The sequence below is a fragment of the Microcebus murinus genome, chromosome 22, assembly GCF_040939455.1.
Source record: "Microcebus murinus isolate Inina chromosome 22, M.murinus_Inina_mat1.0, whole genome shotgun sequence".
Taxonomy (NCBI): domain Eukaryota; kingdom Metazoa; phylum Chordata; class Mammalia; order Primates; family Cheirogaleidae; genus Microcebus; species Microcebus murinus.
In genome coordinates, this window is record NC_134125.1 from 11,788,153 (window position 1) to 11,801,289 (window position 13,137).

Genomic DNA, 13,137 nt, shown 5'->3' on the forward strand with positions numbered 1-13,137 from the left:
CCAATGTCTAGAAGAGTGTTTCCAATAGTTACACTGGGTAACAGACTTAAACTTAAAGGTGTGGATCCTGTTTCAGTCTTCTACATGTGGCTAGCCACTTTTCCCTGTACCATTTATTGAATAAGGATTCTGTTCCCCAGTGTATGTTTTTGTCTGCTTTGTCAAAGATTAGATGGCTATATCTGGGTTCTCTGGTCTATGTCCCTGTTCTTGTGCCAGAACCAAGCTGTTTTAATGACTACCAGACTTCAAACTATACTACAAGGCTATAAATTGATACCTCCCATTTTGCTTTTATTGCCTAGGATTGCTTTTGCTATCCGGGGTCTTCTCTGGTTCCATACAAAGTGTAAAATTATTTTTTCTACATCTGTGAAAAATGATGACAGTATTTTGATAGGGAGTGCATTAACAATGTTGATTCTGCTGACCCACGAGCATTGTGTGGTTTCCCACCTGTTTATGACCTCTGCTATTTCCTTCCTCAGGTCTGTTATATTTGTCAATTTGCTTAAATTTTGCCACATTCAATTTTAGCTCTTGTAACTTATTTCTGGAACTAATAGTAAGTAGGGTGGTATTTGTAGTGGATGAGAAATTTCTGTGTCATTTAATTTATCCTCGTGAAAATATAGCATATAAAAGTTTTTAAAGAGTTCCTTACAGTAATTCATATTATTATAAGGCAGGTAAAAAAGTACGTGGACACTGGCAGTCACTTACCACAGTGCTGTGGTGCTCAGTCAACTATAAAAACTTTTCTGAATTTCAACAAGATGGTAATAGGCTCAGAAAGTTGAATTAAATACCAAAAAAGTGGTACTTCCCTGGCCAGGCAAGGAGTTGGGGTGTATACCTGATTTTCTCCTTGCCTTTAACAGATTATTATACCACCAGCAAAATGACCATGGTGGGTGGTAAAGCTACCACTGGGACAGGCTTTTCAGGCCAGCCCGTTTGGAGTCACACAGCCAGTCCTATCTCAACTTCCTTCTAAATGACACAGGCGCCTTTTCCCTGTTGAGCAGACTAAGTGGGTACCAGGGCAGCTAAGATCCTTGTCCTTCTTGCTCCGTGTACTTCTAAAGCATTGCAGCTTTTGGTTGTGGGTACTCTGACAGTGTGCTGATGGGGAGATACAAGTTTGATATTATCATAGATGCCTGCAAGCAAAGGAGCAGCACAACTGAGGAGGAATTTGTGTTTTCAAGCTTTAGCTCTAATCCCAGTTCCCTTTGCTGCTCTTCTTGGGCCTTCCAGGGTGAGGATCCATGACCTCCGCACGGACAAAATCGCCCTGTCGCTCTCTGCCCACCAGCTTGGGGTCTCTGCTGTCCAGATGGACGACTGGAAAATCGTCAGTGGAGGCGAGGAAGGCCTGGTGTCCGTGTGGGATTATCGGATGAACCAGAAGCTGTGGGAGGTGCATTCCAGGTAAGGTGGCTCCTGAGGAGCTTTTAGTAGTGGCAGTGACAGTCACGCCAGGACTGGTGCCCCCTCTGAGCCAGACAGTGTGCTAAACACCTCACGGGGCAAGTCCTCACCCCGGGAGCCATACGATGCTGTCTCCGTTTTTCAGATGAGGAAATTGAGGCTTGGAAATGGTGCTGGTCAGAGAAGATGCAGTTCTCTCTGACATCATTGAGACTGCTGTAATTCACACCTGGTCCTTAGTCTTCAGGCCCACGTTTCTCCAAGAATGGAACCACTTTCTTGCAAGTGCTGTTCTGGTTGTTTTAGGATTCCTCCATCTTAACAAACAGGAAAGGTAACTCAAAAATGTAGGAAACTTGACGTGTAGGCTGCCCTCTCTGCCCACAGGTGGATGGATGGAAAGGGCCCCCTGCACTCCAGAGGCATGTCCTTTGTAACTGTGAGCTTCTGCCCAAAGATCATGGACTTGACTTTCCTCACACTTTTTTTTTAATCTAAAGGACACTTAGTTGAAGGCTGAATACCTTCAGTCCTAAGGAGAAATTTGTAATTTCAACCTTTAACACTGTATCCAAAGCACAGGCTGATGGCATCACAGATGCAGATACATCCATGCTGGCGGGGCATAGCTGGTTAAAGGAAGAATTGGTTTCTTCCTTGGAGGGCGGTGCTTTTATCAGACTCAGACCCTGGGTGTTGTCCACACTGCCCATTTATGGTCCCCTCTTGATGCAGCAAACAGGTACATCGACCCTTTCTGTGATACACTGAGTGGCCACCAGATGGTGCCAAAAGGCAACAAAACTCCCACCGTGTGGACTCCAGAAGCACTGCCTTTGAGGAAACCCCAGTCCTTGTTTTACAAGTGGACTGGCCAGCCCCGGGGCACAGTTCCCTAGGCCTGCACTCCCTCAGGTGGGCCATTCACAGGAGGTCCTGTCCACTTCAGTCAGTCCCCCAGGTCCTCCTCTCTCGCTTCCCTCCGGTGGCTGCTCCAGAAAGTCCCTTGCGCTGGCCGTCCCCTATTCCGTGTAGCTTGTAACGTCCTTATGCTACAGCAGCCTTGGCCATATTTAATGGGAACTAGCCAGGAACTTCTCTTTTTTAACCAGTGGCTCCTGGCTCAGTGGAGCGAAAGCTTGTGTCATACAGACTTGAAGCCATATTCTTCCAAGATTTTCTAAATGTACTTTTGAAAACCCGAGTATACCCTCCAGGAGAAGGTTGGCAGTTATGGATCCATACTGAAGATGCCCTGCAGAGGGGGAACCTGTCTTGGAGAGTCTGGGGGCTTACCGACCAGGAAGCCAGAGCTGGGACAGGTCTCCACTGCGGCCTGCCCCTTTCTTTCTGGAACACACCAAGCTGCTGGGGCAGTCAGCCAGAATGCAGTAGTGCATGGAGGTGTCCTGCTCACGCTAGCTTTAGGAACTGGCAGGACGCTGCCCCCGCAACCGTAGGCGGTACATGAGACCTGCCCTCACGACAGCGCTCTCTCCCCCCAGACACCCTGTGCGTCACATCTCGTTCAACAACCACAGCCTCATCACAGCCAACGTGCCCTACGAGCGGGTGGTGCGAAACGCCGACCTGGACAACTTTGCGACTCACGAGAGGTCAGTCGGTGGGGCTGGGCTGCATTGGTACTAGTCCAGAAAAGACGACCTTGGTCTGATTTATTAATAGAACCTCCTGTGCCACACTGCCTGCTACGGGCTGTACCTTCAGGCAGGGCCATTCTCTTTAAAATGGAGTGACAGTAGCCCAAGCACCTGTTGAAGTGCTGCAGCAGATGCAGGATGGCGTGGGGTTGGTGGCTGTGGGCTGTACAGAGAAAGGGGGCTGCTGTGGCTAGATCTGTCACAGTGGCAAGGCTCAGTGTAGTGGACTCGGGTACCTTTGTCTCATTGGACTGCCAGCCTGGCTCTAGGCCGGGGCTTGTGAGTGTCTGACACACTGTGGGTCCAAAGGACATACCTGTTAATGTGAAATGAATGCAAAGACAGCCGCTGTCAGGGGCCAGTGATGCAGTGCTGACCTGGTGTCCTCTGTGCTTTCTCCAGGCACCGGGGGCTGATCCACGCCTATGAGTTTGCGGTAGACCAGCTGGCCTTCCAGAGCCCTCTTCCCATGTGCCGTTCATCCTCTGACACCATGGCTGGCTACAACCACGACCTCGCGCTGGCTTTTTCCTATGACCGTATTTAGGGAGAAAGATTTTTGTAAGTCTTTCTTATAAAATCAGCGGAGCTGCACCTGGGTGACAGCGTAGGCTCCTGCACCCCCTTCGCCAGTGCACTCCGCCTGTGAAAAGCTGGAGTCTGTCAAGGTTTATTCCTCTCTCCTGTGGCTTTGAGTACCAAATGCTGATGACTCAAACCTAACCTCCTTCCCCATGTGCCTCCCATGGACACCCCTCCAGCCCACCCTGTGACGCCCCCACATCCTTTCATACACTACAGCTGCAGGGCCCCTGCTCCATCCCGGCTCTTGACGCGCTATCCTAGCAGGACTCTTTCTTCATAGCTTTTACCATGCTTTAGAATTATATATTTATACAGTTACTGTTTCATTAATGACTATTTTGTTTACTACTACATTTACAGTATGTGATACAAAGTTCATATTTTCTAAGTATCCATTGACTAAGCAGCCATCCTCCATAGGGAATGGAAGGTGAGCCTCCGCAGACAATGAGGAACCCTGACCTGAAACCACTGAGATAAAACAGGACAGCTCAAGAGGACTGTCCAGTTTGATACCATAGCTTCCAATCCCAAAGTATTAAAGCCAGTGCTACAGTACTCTTGATTTATGTCTTTCCTAAACAGAAGCAGCATCCAGCTAATAGAACAACAGAGAGAAAATCCACCCTCACAGATTTGTAGGATTTGCTATCATTAACTAGCTTGATCCTATAGGTACCTTTTCAAATAGCCTTAGCGCATGCACAAAGGCCACAAAAAACAGCTCAGATGTGCCAAGACTGATACCACACAGGCTAGATTCACTGACCTAAGCCAGTATAATCATAAATCAACAAAAAAGCAAAATAGTAAAACATACACCTGGAAATTCCAAACACTCTTGCCTATGACCTCTCTAGACCAGGCTAATAATGAAAGGGCTGAATACAAAACCCAGAAGGGACGGAGAAGAGCTGCGACTTTTTTAGTAGAAAATAAATGAACAAGCTTTCACCCTAGAAAGCTCAAAAAAGGTAGCAGCTATCCTAAAGAAAGTAGAAGGATTCATTAATATCTGCTTTTATTCTTATTTAATCAAATAGAAAACCAACAAATAGTTAATATGAAGCCAAAAGCAATTTTTTAAAGAGAAAATATTCAACTCTTGGCTAAGCAAAAAGGCTCAAGGGGCGGTGAGGAACTGAACCAAGTGAAGTCCCTTCAGTGTAGGGGTCAGTTGCTCACATTGATGCATGAGAAAAACTGAGCTTCTCTGTTGCACATAGGTGCATATTATTGAGGAGGCCTGGAACTTTCCAGTCACGAAGGTGGTTCAGATTGCTTAATTAAATGTCCATCTGCAACTACGTGGAAAAGTGGAGCCCAACTGGGAAGCGTCACCTCCCTGGGGCCCCAGAGGGCTCTCTGCCGCTTTTCCACCGTATTGTAAGTGAAGCCAGCCTGCCCTTAGCAAACGCAGGCGTTTTACCTGCTCTTGTCTGTGTAAGGTTTCCATTAAGCCTGCATTTCCTTTCTCCCAGAGTCTGAGTGCAGCTGGGCCACTGCTCTGGGGAGAAGGGCAGTCTTCTCTAGAAGCAGTCTCTTTCAGTCTGATTTTGCAGGTACGCGCGCTCCCTCCCTACCTTTGCAGCAATTTAGACCCAGAAATTTTCACTAAACCTGCCATCATTCACTGCCAAGAGCTGGGCCAGGGTGCAAACATCACAGGCTCAGTTCCCCCCCCCCCCCAGCCTGTTTAGAATGTCCCTCCCATTCATGAAAACTGCCTGGGTTCTGTGAAGGAGAACGTATTCTTCAGAAACACCAGCCGCAGACAGTGTTTGCTGCTGGAAACCCGAACAAAACGGGCAGAAGGTAAATACACCCTTTAAACCAACACCCAGCAATAACAAAATCCTTCGGCAGCTGTCGCCTCTGCTCACCCCCCTCACCTTTACCCCTTTGGCGTTCTGACGGAGCTGCTTCGCAGTTCTGGGTTTTTAGTGGATTTATCATCCACTTTTCTTTAGCTCTTCTGCTTCTCAATCTCTTCCACTCGGCATCTCCCCTAGAGACAGAAGAGACTCAAATATGCCGCGCAGGAGCTGGAGGGCCAACCCCCAGGGGCTCTTGCTTTCTACTCCGTGTGTTGAGTTTGCATATTAAATGCTTTGAATTTATACATTGCTCAAATCATTTTAACACGTGGGCAAGGTATTACCTCCTCTCCCCCCATTCCCCTGAAATCTTACCTGCCATCATGGCCCTGTTTGCAGCTCACAGTTGAGTGGCAGGTCCCAGAACCTCCACTACAGGGGTCCGAGCCCAGGATCCAAGCAACCCGCAACATTATACCATAACTCCTCGCTTATCATCATCCTTGGGTTCCTGGAAACCGCAACTTGAAGTGAAACAATGTATAACTAAACCAGTTTTACCACAGGCAACCGGATATAAACAAGAGTTAAGGTCCTGCGGCACATTTCCGGTCACGAAAACATCACCAAACTTTGGAAGTTTGAACCAAACATTTCTAATACTAAACACTGAAATAAATGTGAGCTATACCTACATTTAACAAAGATTAATAAAGTCAGTATTTACCCAATTTTTTAGTGAGTCAGTAAAGGTGGTTGTAGGGGTGGGAGTGAAATCAAGGAATGAATGCTTGCAAAGCAAACATCGTCAGGGCACCTCTTGCTACCACGCAGGTCAAAAACAAGGTGGGCGTGCCGGCGCGCGGCTGTCGTCCCAGCTACTCGCGAGGCTGAAGCAGAAGGATCGCTTGGAGTTCAAGACCAGCCTGCGCAACACAGTGAGGCCCCGCCACCCCTCAAAAGTCGTAGACGGGCTCGTGTGCGCTTTCATACTACACCGTCTGTCATGTGTACGATTACGGTAGACCTTACAAATATTCTATTTTACAATAATTCATATTCATGCCTTCATTTTCCAACCTGTTTCACAGTTCAGGGTAGTGGGTGGCCAGAGCCGATCCTGGCGGCTCAGAGCACAAGGCCAGAGCCACCGCCGGCCAGGAAGCCGTGCCGTCGCAGGGCACGCTCAGCCGCGCCCACACTCAGCCGCGCCCACGCAGACACGGCGGCGAAGCGCGCTCGCACAGCTTTGGGATGTGGGAAGAAGCCGGAGGACTGGGAGCAAACTCGGGAGGACGTGGGGAGAACAGGCACCTACCTCCACACGCACGGGCGGGAATAGATTGTTCTCTCAACATCACACCACCATGACCTTGAACCAAACAACCTGCTATACGTAAGATCGTACATAACGGCATTTTCCAGGGAAATGTATGGTTCACTTTCATTATGTTCTTGAAGGGGACAGACAGCCCCCCTCAGAATGTCGTCTCTGCCACTAGAGTGTGCTTTTCAGTCCAGGCCACGTGCTGCCTTGTTGCCCAGGCAGTAATTCATGTTTAAAAGAGACCCTAGGGCCAGCGCCACCTTCCCCCACCAGGTAGGACTTCCAGCCTGGCTGGCTGCTTGGATTTCAGCAGATCAGAGGAAAACCTGAATTTCCCCGAGAGTGGGGTCTTGGTCCCTGCCGAAAAGGAAAGTGGACGAACCCCCAAGATGAAGTCCTCTACCGCCTTCCCCCCCTCGAGAACTGGAGGCCCCAAATTTAAGGGGATCGTACTTCCCACTCCCCTTGTTAAGATGGCAAATGCCAGCACAAGGCAACTTTGCTCACAGCTGTAGAGAAACAGCCTCCCCTGGGAGGGGGCAGCCTTTCCGTGCCAACCGTGCCGCGGCAGTGGCCCGCACAGGGCCGTCTCCTGCTTCCTGCTCCCAACGGGCCCTTTGCTCTGAGCGGCGGCTGTGGTAGCAGCGAGCTAGAGGTACCTGCTGGCCGGGCCTGTGCCCGCCTCACCCCCGCAGCCAGGCCAGATGGTCACCTGGCTGTGGCTGCAGGGCCTGCGGCGACTTGGACGGGGGCTGCCTCTCGTGCACAGCGGCAGATTCCCTCTCGCCGGGCTGTGGCGGTGCCATGTGGGCCCGGCCGGCTCTCGGCCTCTGAGTCTAAACACGGGCTTCCAAAAGCAGCCTGCTCCACCCCAGGGGCCTTCTCTTTCCCCAGAAAGGGAGCGAAGCCCCACCCCCCCCGCATGCCCCCTGCTGAGCCCATCATGCTTATCTTTTCTTCCCTTGCCCGTGCTAGGACAAATGCTGCCTTGTGTTTCTCCGAAATGGGGTGGCAGCAAGCTGCCCCTCACCATATCCCTGGACCTCCCCACGGCCCCATCAGAGCCGCTCTTGGGGTGCTGGCACATCCCGTTTAAGACCAGAGCTCAGTCCCTTGCTGACTTGGTCAACAGGCAGGTTAGAAGGCTGAGTGGCCTGTGTCCTTGTCAGAGTCTTGAGTCCCCCACACACACACCCCCAGGGCCAGGTTCACCCGAGACCAAACCCCTGCTGGCACTTGTTCAGAACCTGGAAGAGCCTGAGACGAGGGCAGCGCGGATGCCCTGGTGAGGTGGGGTTACACCCCGGGTCCTCCCACCCGATGTTCCCGGCTTCCCCAAGGTCGCCTGTGGGAGGACAGCCTGCAAGGCGGCGTGCGCAAAACTCTCGGCAACGCAACTGGTATTTTTAACTCTCCATCAGCCTACTTAAGTCACACGGTGGCGTTTCCGGCACGGCGGAGTTTGTCTTTAGCCTTGTTAACTGCAGGCAGGTGGGGACAGGTTTAACTACTCGGTGACAGGGATCAGATCTATAGGATGACCCGTCTCCCATTAGCAAAGCACAAAAGAACTCCGCAGTCCCTCGGCCCAGACAATAATGGGATTGTTTTGTTAAAGTCCAGCAACACTTGGTTCCCTAAGAGGGTGCCTGGCCAGAGCTGGAAGCTGCCGTCATCTTACTCTTTTCCCTTATCCATAATTCATGTTTAACGTGGCTGCAGAACGTGTCCCCAGAGCTGCTCGTATTAGATTTCCATTACACAACCCTTTCGTAAACCTCCCAAATTAGCGTGCTTGTTCAAATCGCCATATTCTTTCAGCCTCAAAAAGCCAGCTTTCCCCTTGGTGACGTGGCGGTACAGGACTGGAGCCCGTTTCGACTCGATTCCTGGCAGGTAGATGGCTGAAGCCTTTGAGGGGAGAGGCAGGTGACCCTCCCTGGCATCCAGCAGGCTGAGGGGACACCTTCCCGGCTCAGCTTTCTCCTCCCATGGCCTGTGGCCCTCAAATATGAACTTATCAGCTTCCTGCAAATATTTGCCTTACTGCTGCCAACTTCCTTTTAGTCACTGGTGACATTTCTGATAGAAGGCAGGCTGCTAACCTGTGTGGTTGGTTGACTTATCACACTCTAGTTTTAGATCACATTGCAGGACACGCACGTCACCTTCTTTGGCCCGCTGCAGTTGAGGTGTCCCCCATCATTCAGTCACGTCCCCGTCCAGGGACGAGGGAGGGGGCTACTAACGCTTGTGTCAGGGTCTGTGCAGCCAGAATTCCCTCCTGGGTACAAGCAGAAGCCCGACAGTCCAGCAGGCAGCAGGAGCCGTTTCTGAGCCACCTGCCTGCGTCCTGCGCCGTCCAGGCGGGGGGCCGCTCTGGATCCGCGCCCTCGGTCTTCGCTAATCCAAGCCAGCCGCCCCGCAAGACCACGCCGCCCGGAAAGTCGCCTGCCCCTTCCGGGACCAGGTTGCACCAACGAGTAGCCAACCCCGATCACTCGCTGGATGACACAGAGCACGCCGGGCGCCGGGCAGGAGAACCCTGCAGCCCACGCTCCGGCGCAAATAAGCCCCAACCTTGCCAATTCCAGGACACCCCCGGCGACTGCGCACAAGCGAGCTTTCTTCTGAGCAGTCTGGACCGGGCTTTCGGTGAATCAGCCTCATTTAATTAGCTTTTAGACATGCCATGGCCCAAAGCTTCAAAGACACCAGGCAGGTCCCTCAGTGGCCTCGGACGTGTGCCCACTGTGGCCACAACTCCCAACTAAGACTCAGGGCACAGGGGCTGACGGAAGGTGATTTATTACTTACAAAACATTTTACACTAACAAACTGTCCTTGTCCAAAGGAACAAAATCAGGCTTGGCGTGGTGGTTCATGCCTATAATCCTAGCACTCTGGGAGGCCAAGGCAGGAAGATCACTTGAGGTCAGGAGTTTGAGACCAGCCTGAGCAAGAGCAAGACCCCATCTCTACTAAAAATAGAAAAATTAGCCAGGTGTGGTGGAACGTGCCTGTAGTCCCAGCTACTCGGGAGGCTGAGGCAGGAGGGTCGCTTGAGCCCAGGAGTTTGAGGTTGCTGGGAGCTATGATGACACCATGGCACTCTAGCCAAGGCAATGGAGCCAGAGGCTGTCTCCCCAAAAAGAAAGAAAATACCAAAATCGAAGTGAATTGGGGGAGTCTCAGAAAACCCAGTCCTGGCGTGGCGGTGCCAGTGCTGGCCACAGACCTGTCCCATTCGCACGGGCAGGGCAGGGAGCGTGGGGAGGCCGGGAGAGGGAGGCTCCAACCTGGACAAGAGCGAGTAAACACGACGACCGACGCCCCACTGGGCTGTCCTAGTGACTTTCCAGATTTCTGCTGCCGGCAGCTGGGCCACCAAGGGGACGGCAGGGCAGACATGGGAGATCACATCCCATTTCCCATCTCAGGAAACCGCCTGGGCTCTACTTGGAAGCGTCCGGGGCTTCCTCCTCCTCAACACAGCGGACACCTTGAGGGTAGGAAGCACGGGCCCCCGCCCTCGCCCCGCTGCTCTGAACATCAGGGCCTAGTCCAGGAGCAGAGCGCCAGAGGCTACTTCAGTCTTCACCGGCCCGAGACTGGGCCACTCCCCGGCCACCAGCTTGCCCTATCGGGAGAGCAGAGGCCGCAGGAGAGCCCGGCCCGGCCAGCTGGCCGACCTTCCCAATGACAGTGACAACACGTGTGCCAGAGCCCCAGGAGGTGGTGGCTTACTCCACTTCTCCCCTCCCCAGTGCTGGCGTGCCACTCTGACGCAGCGTGCTCACGTGGCCCTCAGACGCGCCGCGCTGCCTGGCGTTTTAAATTTAAATTCCAACTTTCATCCTAAGCAACAATCCACCCATGGGCCCCCCGATGTGCTGTCAAGTTGCGTTTTTTTCTTACACACGTTAAAATAAGCACATGCCCGTCAAAGTAAACGCTCACGTGTGCAACACCCAGATCAGCTCGGGCACCCAGTCGGGGCAGGAGGGTGCCCACGGGGCGGGTCGCCTGCGGCACAGCTCTGCGGAGCACCGACCGTGACAACTGCCCACGGAGCCCGGGGCCCCAAGGCCAGGATGGCGACTTGGCGTCCCAGCCCCGCTCTGGGCTCGGGGCGTTTGCAGCCACCAGCGCGAGCCGCCGTCCGCTGGAACAGTGTCAGGGTGACCTGGCTCATAACAGGCTGCACCAAAGAACTCCCTGCGCCTCTAGCTGGAGCGTCAGGCCTGGTGGCTGGCGCAGGAGCAGAGACGCCCCGGCTCACGCCCTCTCATTGCAAGTTTCCATCCGGAACCTGCAAACCTTCCGACCAGAACACCGAAGCCTCAGCCTCTCCCGCTGAGGAAAGGCAGGGCACTAAGAACGGACGTGCACACGTCTGCCGCCGCGTGCTCTGGGAGGACATCTGAGAAAAGGCCACTGTCACTGCCCCTGAGGGGAGGCCGGGGGACGGGCGTGGGCTGCAGACTCCGCCGCCTGCTCTTGGCACCTTCTGAATTCCGACCGCAAGGCGTGGGCACAAGGAAGTAAGATAAAGCATGCTCAGTGTTAAAGCCACGGAAAACTCTGGAATGCACATAAGAGCAGTTGCCAGTTACCAAGAGAACTGTGGAGGGCGAGAAGGGCGCCTCCCAGCGAGTGTCGGCGATGAAGCAGCTGAGCCCAGAAAAAGGCCCGGAAGACAAACAGGCGGTGCACGGCGACGGGGACAGGTCACCCAGGGCCGCCAGCACCACGCTCCCAGAGGAGCCAGAGAGTCACACTGGGCAGGTCGCCAGCCTCACCCAGGCCCCGGTAGGCGAGTTCCACTCGAGCTGGCCCTCGGCTGACTCCTGGGCCACCGCCGACCTGGGCGACCCTGCTTTTGTTTCATTGGCCCCAGCAATAGCTGGTTCCCAAGTAAGGAAGTGACAACCGAGGTCGTCAGAGACGCTTACCTGGGGCAGACACCTCCTCGGCCTCCACCGCTGCTGCTCACGCCGGGACCGGAGTCCCTGGGCCCTGCGCCTGGGCCCTTCCTGCCAGAAAGATCCAGGAGCAGCCCCAGCCGGCAGCCCCCGCCCCATCAGGATCTGGGGGTCCCAAGCCACCAGCCAGGGGCTCGATCCCCGCACCCCTAGAAAACCAGGGCGCGCTGGAGCAAATACCCGCTACGGGCACGGCTGAGGGCTCCAAACGCTGTCTCCAGAGTCTAGATACGTGGCCATGACACTAGGAAGCCCCAACCGCCCCGGCCCGGCCACCTCGGAAGCCCGTCGGGGCAGGAGCTACTTCTGCTCGTTCCACTGCCCAGGATGGAGGCGGCAGAGGGCTTCCCGGTACTTAGACAGGGAGAACAGCAGACACGTTACCCAAAACAAACAGAAGTCCTTCTCCCAAACCAGCCTTTTAAACACACAGCCACTGCTTGTTCCTCACATTCAGTCTCATGCCACCAGATGACCAGGCCACTTAAATGGACGTGAGGAAGCGACAGAAGCCAGGGTCAGTAACAAACCTTTTTTTTTTTTTTCCTTTTTTTATTAGAGATAAAAACAGCAGAGTCCCACGTACCGTACCCTACGAGACATGAGATGAGTGGATGGGTGCTGGCTATTTACACGAGCCGTAGCAAAAGGCCGTCCCCTCCAGGCCTGCGCTGTGCCAGAGCGAGGGGCGCTGCCCGGGGCTGAGTGCGGTCTCTCCCGGCGGCGCGCGGGTCAGTGGCAGAGGGCCATGGTTTCCATGTTGAGGAAGCGGATGTGCATCTTGGTCTCGATGTCAATCCCCTGCCAGATCTGGAAGGGACGACAGAGCAGCCTCAGGCGTGTCCCCGCCACTGCCTTGCATGGGACCAGGCCCCCTGTCCCCACCGACCCGCCCACCCGCCCGCCCTCTCCTGCCACCAGCCCAGATGCTCCAGGCAGGTGACAACCAGAGGGCCGTGTTTCGAGGCTGTGAGCTAAGCGAGGGAGAAACACTTCCATCTGTCTTTGTGCTGGTTAATTTGGCTCTGACATTTGGATTCTTTCTGAGATTGTCACAGCGAGTTATTATTAAGTACTGAATCCAAGCTCCCAGCTCCGAGTCATCTGAGTCTCACCCACCACTCCAGGCTCTGTGATTTTCATGCAAATTACACAGCCCTGTCGCAGCCCTCTTTGTCAGTACAACTCGGGGGCCCCACCGCCTGTGCTGGGGGCTCCAACAGAACCCTCCTCGAACTCAGGTGACAGATTCTGGGCGCTGTCAGGGGCTGTGCAGCTGGAAGCCTTCGTTAGGCCACCATCGGTAACGTGAACCATCACGACGGTCT

General features: G+C 53.6%; 2 protein-coding genes across 4 annotated transcripts in view; one reads left to right on the forward strand and one right to left on the reverse strand.

The window, feature by feature from the left end:
• Positions 1 to 6,550, forward strand: part of FBXW8 (F-box and WD repeat domain containing 8) — a 116,433-nt gene extending 109,883 nt beyond the window's left edge. Inside the window, exons 9-12 of one of the 2 annotated variants that reach the window (XM_012756547.2) lie at positions 1,261 to 1,434; positions 2,940 to 3,050; positions 3,498 to 3,656; positions 6,332 to 6,550. In XM_012756547.2, the coding sequence (XP_012612001.1) occupies positions 1,261 to 1,434; positions 2,940 to 3,050; positions 3,498 to 3,642 (430 nt within the window). In that variant the 3' untranslated portion in view covers positions 3,643 to 3,656; positions 6,332 to 6,550. Of the gene's footprint in view, positions 1 to 1,260; positions 1,435 to 2,939; positions 3,051 to 3,497; positions 6,229 to 6,331 lie in introns of those variants that run through there. The other variant, XM_012756546.3, reaches the window with a different exon arrangement.
• Positions 6,551 to 11,986: 5,436 nt separating this feature from the next.
• Positions 11,987 to 13,137, reverse strand: part of TESC (tescalcin) — a 40,565-nt gene continuing 39,414 nt past the window's right edge. The window contains exon 8 of one of the 2 annotated variants that reach the window (XR_012914251.1): positions 11,987 to 12,619. Coding sequence is in view for 1 of the 2 variants with exons in the window: in XM_012756654.3 (XP_012612108.2) it covers positions 12,542 to 12,619 (78 nt within the window). In the remaining variant the exon portion in view is untranslated. The remainder of the gene's footprint in view (positions 12,620 to 13,137) is intronic. The other variant, XM_012756654.3, reaches the window with a different exon arrangement.